Source organism: Dermacentor variabilis, chromosome 10, assembly GCF_050947875.1.
Source record: "Dermacentor variabilis isolate Ectoservices chromosome 10, ASM5094787v1, whole genome shotgun sequence".
NCBI classification, from domain to species: Eukaryota; Metazoa; Arthropoda; class Arachnida; order Ixodida; family Ixodidae; genus Dermacentor; species Dermacentor variabilis.
The window spans coordinates 67,095,656-67,103,916 of record NC_134577.1 but is presented as its reverse complement, the minus strand read 5'-3'; the positions used below and the strand labels follow the sequence as shown (position 1 = coordinate 67,103,916).

The following is an 8,261-nucleotide window of genomic DNA, read 5'->3' as shown; positions in this document are numbered from 1 at the left end:
AGTGTAAATCCCCTGCAGCATGTAGTGAAATAATGTTTGGCAGACATGTTCACAGGAACCTAATCTATAGGTGGAAGGGGGCCCCTTTCAGGGACCCTTTAAATCAACATACCTTTTTTTATCACAACAGCCACAGCGCCCGTAGGCATTAGAGCGGATGGGGAGGAAACAAAAAAAGAACGAACACAGGAAAACAAGACACATACCCGAGGCACTTTCACACTCGCGCGCGCACGCACACACGCACGCACGCACACACGCACACACGCACACACGCACACGCACGCACGCGCACGCACGCACGCACGCACACACACACACACACACGCACACGCACGCGCACGCGCACGCACACACACGCACGCACGCACACACACGCACACACACACGCGCACGCACGCACACACACACACACACACACACACACACACACACACACACACGCACACACACACACACACACACACACAAAGAAATAAAACCACTATCTTACTTCAGTGGGCATATGGAGTTTGAAAATACCTCGTTTGAGAGAATCGTTGCGACATCGTATGGTAACTTGTTCTATTTGCTTATGGCTCTGGGAAAAATGATGTTTTAGAGACTTCAATTTTGCAGGCTATTTCTTTTATCTTATTTTCATGGTTCAGCCGTTGTCAAACGTAATGAGGCTTGGAAAAATAATTCCCAGGGTCTATGTCTGGTGCGAGATTGGAGTATGTTATGAAAACGTTTCATTCTGGGATCATCGCTGCGTCGCTGCTGTACTTCCCAACCGAGGCTTTTTTTTTTCTTTTTTGCTCTTGCAACACTTAAATTCCTGGTATAATTTGAACAAACAAAACGAACACGTGACCGACTACCCCTTATATCTCTTAACCCACTTCCCTCCCGGTTCCCTGTACCCCAGGGTAGGGTAGCAAACTGGACGAGCGTCTGGTTCACTTCTCAAGCTTCGGTGCCCCTTCCCTGTCTCTCGGCTATGCCCTCGTTGTATAGGCGCGCTAATTAACCCATTTTTATTTGTGTGAATATTACCTTTTGGAAATAACGAAATGTTGCATATCGCGTGCATCACCGAGCGGTCCATCGCGAAGTGTAAGTTTCAAAATTGTACGTACTGTCACTCCATTGCACAAGTGGAATTTTTTTGTATCATGAAAAACACTAAATTTGTGAGTTCCAATAAAGTGACGTGGTCAAACCCAGAGTGTATTTTCTTTCTCATGCATGTTTCACAGCCATCTATTCTCACTCTACACCAATGTTTTTTTATCCTGCAAGAGCTTCACATTTGGAGGAGTCTTCTTTATACCACAGCGAACAACCTTTATAATTTTTAAACAACCTAGGGCAATAGATGCGGTCCTGCTATGTTGAGAGTTTTCTGGAGTATTTCACATAACACATAGAGAATGGCTATTCGCGAAAGACTGGCGTTGAAACAACTAGCCAATATGCAATAAGCGGAGGTTTGTGATGACGTACATGTACTAGCAACGCTTTGACACTGTGCACCTTTGCGATGACGCTTTGTTTGCTGCGGAGCAGTTTTGTGGCGCCACCTAACGTAAACTCAGCGAAATGCGGTTGTTGCCTCCAAGATGCGGGTGTACAAATTTGTCTTATTGCACCTATTCTTTTCTGCCGCAATTCGACATATGTCACGAAAGAGACAAAAGACAACACCAACCAGTGAAACAACTACGTACAACTTAGTGCCGCTGGAAAAAGGCGTGCTGAACGCGCATATAACACGCAAGAGTTTTTAGACAAGAGAGTTTACAAACAAATTAGAATCCTAATAATATATTCCTGTCGAACCTATAAAAAAAAAGGTTTCTCAGTATAACTATGCATACACTATCCAGGTGCCAAATATTAATACCGAGCTGCTTTTAGAATAATTTAACAATACTCGTCGCCCTCCACTGCCTCTCCTGCTACGATATGTCTATTAGTATCAGCGCCCGATCTTCTTCTTTTGTGGTAATCGGTGTAAATAAACATTTGCTGTAAGTGCAGTGCTGGATAGGTCTCCCCTCTGGCCCTCACTTAGTCTAATCGAAATTCACCCGCTGTTGCGCTGCGCTTGCATATGACTGCAGTCGAGACGAACGGCCCGCACGTATGCGTTTCGCAATAACTTCCAGTTCCGTATGAATATAGTTCGGCATGTTTGTTTGCCTTTTTTGTTTTACTTTTGGACACTACAGGTCAAGAAGGAGCGCAGAAGTGAAAAAAAATATTACAATCAACGGCTTATTAAGCATGTAAGATGACAACAGCACACAAAATCCGTCTTTCATAATTACAAGTCGCAAACACAAGGTATGCCTAGCACGATGAGGTACTGTGAAGACATTGCATACCAAAGTTGATGTCTGCAATAACGTCAACGAATAATATCGATTCAACCGAAGCAGAGGAGACAGCTACTTGCAGCAGTTTTTTCCCAAGGTTCTTGCCGCTGGAACCAATACGTGTGAGAGTTATTGTGACTTTTTTTTTACCGTTTTACTGTGACCCGTGCACATAGAATGGCTCGTGGGATCCTGTAGATAAGCACAGATATTTATCTTTATGTGAATGTGATGGAAAGTATTAGTAGTCTACCGCGTTCAGTACGCGCGAGTAATGGGCCGACCAGTTTCTGGATCGAGCTGGTAAAGGTATAGCGTGCTCCACGCTCCAGAGAAAAGGTGGATAAGGTGTTGCTGGTCGAGAAATGCGCATCATCTCCGGTGTTTGCAGTGAGTCGCTTTCTTCGGATGTCGTGCACCCGTATTATGCTATTGATAAGTCGAGTTTTTGTAAACAAGTACCGTATGGCGTCGCTGGCGCGCAGGTATGTGAACAGCAGCAAGATTGTGCAGAAATCGTCGACGATCGCCGATGATATCTGCACAATTTTGCACAATTTCTGCACAAGCAGCCGGGCTGCTTCGTACACAGGTGGGTGCTCGGAAAATCAGGACGGTATGGAAGGAGAGTGTCGATGGTATGCGAAGGCTCGCAACCATACAGGAGGAATAAAGGTGAAAATCGCGTAGTAGCTTGAATAGCGCTGTTGTACGCGAACGTTACAAAAAATGAAGAACGCAGTGCCAGTTACCGCGATCAGATGCCACGTACATCGCGACCATATCACCGAGAGTGCGGTTAAACCATTCTGCGAGTCCCGTCAGTCTGCGGGTGGTATGCCATGCTCGTTCGATGAATAATCTGGCATTCCGAAAGCAGAGCTTCGACGACTGCGGAGAGGAAGGCGCGACCTCCATCGCTAAGGAGGTCTCGAGGTTGCGCCACGTCGAAGGATGAAGCGATGCTGGACGAAACAAGGCTGCATCCCGTGATGTAGCATTTGGAAAAAGCAGCTGTTGCCGCGTAGCGTGTCGAAGGGTCCATGCAGAGCCACTATGATTCACCGATTACCATCCGGTGTCATTGAAAGCGCCTAGTCATACCTTATAAACAAGAAAGCATCGGGTTTAATTCCCAGCGCTTTTCTGGCAATCATTTTTGATAGGGTCGCACGAGAGGACCTGACCGACGTTGGTTTATCCCAATTTTATTGCGAATAAACATAGGAGTGCTCGCAGTGACACTCCAACGTCGTAGCTTTCCGTAACAAGTGAATGGTGCAGTTGTTACGGAAGCACTTGCTACGAACAAAAGTGTCGAAACGAACAATCGCTAAAAAAATTGCGGCCCTCACCGTATTCACATTGGTAATAAATGATGTTAGGGAATCGCCTCGTAATACCGCGTGCTCGAGAAGGATTCATGAGTACATGCTAATTATTCGTTTACATAGTTTTATATTTTCGTAATAGTTTTGTATTTGCATGATGACTTCGGTAAGTTGCGGAATTTTTTTTAGGCAAGCAACATAGCTCCCGAGTTTCTACAATGAATTATTATAGAAGTAGTTTATCCACTGTTCATGTCGGCGAACCAGTGCACTCAAGGACATTTACTTAATCTCAAGACTTTGCCGAAGGAAATCCGCGCTTCCCTTTTCGATGGCTCCAGAATATGACGGTGTAATCGGTGACCAAAAACGCGCCGCTCGGGGAAATTCTTCCCCAGAGGGCAGCATCATAATCGAATCTAAAGGTACCTACCAATCTTATAAGCGCCTCCAACTTTCAGCATGAATAATGTCAGAAATATACCAAAAGGATCAAGCATTCTTTAGAAATAAGGTTTGTCGAGACTTGTTTTTATTTCGCGTGTATTTCTTGCAGAAACAGAAGCGAAAACACAGCTCATCTAACGAAAATGAACATATATGGTTTACTGTAGAAGGACACCCAAAATGCTCTGACGTCTCTTCCTTTGTTTTGAGGCAGCCATTCCGCTTCTTAAAAAGGGGCATAAACCGATTCGTCGCATTATGTAACGTTTCCTACTTTGTAGCTATATATTACGTCGCAACGTTACCCCCATCGTTCCACCTCGAAATCGTTGTAAAGGCTCCAAGACTGTGATGTCCTTAAATAACTAGAATAGACATGAACTGCGCATAACGTCCTTAGCGCACCCATGTTTACAAACAAAGCAATCCTGAGCTGTGACACGTTTAACTGTAGTCGTTACATGGGCCGTTATCAGACAGTGCTAAGTTTAGTGTTCGCATGCTACCGAGTGTTCCGAGAACAGCAGTAGCGACTTAGCTGCACTGGAACAACAAGAAAAAGGAACAAGGCACAACAGGGAACTCAAACAAAAAGAAACGTTGGAAATCAGAATCAGCAGTGAGCCGTTGCAGGTGCATGAGCCAGAGTACGGGAAGCTCTAGAAAGTTTTTAACTGTGCAGTGAGTGCATCATATGTAGGTGCGATTGTTTTCCTGGACGTCTTCCCATTTATATTGGGAATGTCTTTTTTTTTCAACGTCGGTCTCAGAGCTTCTTGCGTTGGTGTTCTGGTTCACGCCTGAACCATGCAGTTCGGTCTTCAGAGCTGTAACACTGTCAAGAAGCTCCATCGCCTTCGCGACGCGACTAACCGCTTGGGGAGCCACACATTCGGCGTCAAGGGACCTACAACTGGTGTTGTTTCCGGTTGGAGAGTTCTTCATCTCGTTCACACACACTGGTAGCGGCAGTTGCGTCGAATAATGTCCTATTGGTGTTTGCCGTCCAAAGCTGCCAGGTATCTTCGATCGAGAAAGAGGGCGATAATTTTCTGCCTGCGCGAAAGGTTGAAGTAAAAGAATGTCTATGAAAACAGCATGCATGTTTTTGACGCAGAAAGTCTCTCATTTCTGTTTTTTTTTTTCCTCTGTTTTCCGTTCGGCATCTCGCACGGCAGAAACACCCATTAAACGGGAAAAGTTTTTTTTTTTCCTCGCAGCTGTACACAACAATGAAGGCATTGCGTAAGTGGTTTGCAAATGTTAAAAATTTTGAACACGAATAAGATAGTCCTTTTTCATTTGATTCAAATGCCAAAGTTGCCTTCATTATTTGAAATTGTTGCATAGCTTTTTTTTTTAATATTCAAGATTGCAAACATCACCTCAGAAAATCGAAGCAGACAGAAGGACTCAAGTGATGACTGAAGTACAGCCTGAAGTACAGCCGTTGTTGTAGCGCAGAGCCACCACCAGCTCTTGCGCGTACCTACGGGTGCATACAACTTGTGCAGAATAATTTGTAGTTATTAAATAAACATGTCTCATCAAACCTCACATCTGACACGTGAACTTGCCGTCTAGAGCTAGACAACGGAACTTATTGCTTGCCCAATGTCGCCGCATTTGCACACACCTTTAAAAGAATGCGCGATTCTGGAATACTACATTTCTCTCCTTCAGTGAGCACAATGCATTGCGTGCACCTACTGACGTGTTGTTTCCCGGCCGAAATCGTCATGAGGCATCAAATAACTGGAAGCTGCTGTCTTTCCATTTGCTAATTTCTTAGATGACCGAGAGCCCAGTTGCGAACGACACCGCATGCATGTATCAAATAAGTGAATATATAATTTTTTTTTACCACAGATACTGGACTACACGTCATATTTTGTGAATGTCATATTTCGCCTTGTTTAGAAAGGAGAATTTACCCCATATTTGGTCTGTTACACCAAGGTCGTTTTTTTTTCTCAAATTTCGTATTCGATTCGAAAATGTCACTATTCAGAAGACTGCACTCCTTCAATGCGTGACTGGAAAGCCTCACTCGTAAAATCATGCAGGACGGTTGGGGTGGAGAGTGACCAAAGCTCACCTAAGCGGCAAGAGCAAAAGGATGATGACGGGGAAGATCATCTGCACGTAAGGCCAGGGCGCGAATCCAAAGAAGCACAGCACGGCGAGTTGCACTAGCTGGCAGAAGGTGAAGAGGTGTATCTTCCGCTGAGGGCAGCGCCGGATGTAGTGGTTCGGCGGGTAGGCCGCCTGCTCCGTGAACAGTAGCATGAAGCGCTCGAACATCTGGTTGCCTGCAACAGACGAAAGCGGCTAAGACGAGAGAACTACGGTATTCACCGCTCAGATTGCGCATTGGCTGTATGTTTAACCTCTTGCCATCTCGTCTACGTTTCTTTCTTTTCTAATACCGCCCCTCGTTTCATGAATAGACTTGAACAGGTTCTCTGACGAGGGATATCATTGCTGAGGCAGTTAGCAAAACTCGCATCTGCGCTTTTGCTTCTAGTCGGAGAAAATGCGAATACGTGGTACCCGTAATTAACTTCCATGAATGTGAACATTTCGCTCCCTCAGTGCATGCGAATTTACTTGGGATAACGGAGTGTCTTGAGCATAGTTATTGTTTGGATAATCTTCCAGCAAGGTCGCTATGACTAATAAGTTGAGGTTCGCGCTAGAAAACCTGATGCAGGGCGATATTAGTTGCCACGCAATAAGTATAATGATTATACTTCAACAGGGCTGTTTTGATTTTAGACAAGTCCACCCATGTAAATGTGAGGACAAAGACTATTTAGCTGAAAGCTCTACACTCGCCGTATCTTACTTTTCCGTGAGCTCCGCGAGAGAAAGAATGAGGGCCTCAATATTAAGCAGAGGACGAAAAATGCGTAACGAGTCGTCACAATGACTACAACGTTAGATACAGCTACGCGGAGTTCCCAAAGTTAAACCGTCGGCGATTTTGGGGCGTTCCATCACAAACCTATAAGGGACGTGACGGCCATGTAAAGGAAGAGCCCATCCAGCACCGCGGTCGGGATGTAGGACAGCGGGTACGGGAGCAGGAGCAGCGACAGCCCGATGAGCAGGTGCGAAAGTATGCCGGTGAGTCGCGTCTCACGGGACCGCACCACGACCTCGCGCACGTGACCCTGGTCGACGCGCTCCTCCAGGTCGGCCAGGCAGCGGGCGTGCAGCGGAGAGTGCGGCAGCACGCCGTGCATCCAGGGCAACCCGAACACGGACAGGCCCGCGTTGAGCAGGCCCACGACGAGCAGGTCCAGGTGGTAGGCGCTGCCCTTGCGCAGCCTGTTGCTCGGGTTGTTCACCATGGCGGCGGAGATGTTCTGGTCCATGAAGAACAGCAGGGACAGGGCGAAGCCGAGACCCATGGCGCCGAAGACCCCGGACACCGGAAGCGACTCGACTCTCGCCCGTTCGAAGTTGTAGCCCTCGGTGATCCGGAACTGCTCGGCTGGGTTGCGGGAAAAGAATGGAAATGGAGATGCGACAACGACGACGCGCCTGCGAACCAACTGAAAGACTTTTTTTGGCAACATTCGTAGATTTCGAAACTCTCGCTGCAGAAGTATCTTATCGCTGCCTGCTCGGCCCTCCCGGATGAGCATCGTATGCCTTTGTCAACTCTTTTTCGCGTTTGTCGTCATTGATAATGGAAATCGAAAAGTGTGGCGCGATCAAATATTATAATCATACTTTTCTGACAGATTCGGAACGGCAGTGCGATGGCTGTAAGATTCTCTTCCGAAATGAACCGTCAAAAACTACCATTTCTAGCCAGCACTTGCACTGTACATAGGCAATATTTATAATAAAAAATCGCGCTAAGCATTACATAAATGTAATGCAGTATCGCTGAGAAAAACAGTATAAACATTAAAAATTAAGTTATGGGCTTTTAAGAACCAAAACCACTTTCTCATTATGAGGTACGCCGTAGTGGGGGACTCTATTTCGACCACCTGGGGTTCTTTAACGTGCACCTAAATCTAAGTACACGGGTGTTTTCGCATTTCGCCCCCATCGAATTGCGGCCGCAGTGACCGAGATTCGATCCTGCGACCTCGTGCTTAGC

The 8,261-nt window shown here is 46.2% G+C and overlaps 1 protein-coding gene across 1 annotated transcript in view; it reads right to left on the bottom strand.

The window, feature by feature from the left end:
- Positions 1 to 4,204: 4,204 nt before the first annotated feature.
- LOC142560675 (solute carrier family 4 member 11-like) overlaps positions 4,205 to 8,261 on the bottom strand; it is a 38,024-nt gene continuing 33,967 nt past the window's right edge. Inside the window, exons 12-14 of the mRNA XM_075672926.1 lie at positions 7,149 to 7,640; positions 6,240 to 6,453; positions 4,205 to 5,197 (exon numbers count right to left, since the gene is read on the bottom strand). Coding sequence (XP_075529041.1) covers positions 5,131 to 5,197; positions 6,240 to 6,453; positions 7,149 to 7,640 — 773 coding nt within the window. The 3' untranslated portion in view covers positions 4,205 to 5,130. The remainder of the gene's footprint in view (positions 5,198 to 6,239; positions 6,454 to 7,148; positions 7,641 to 8,261) is intronic.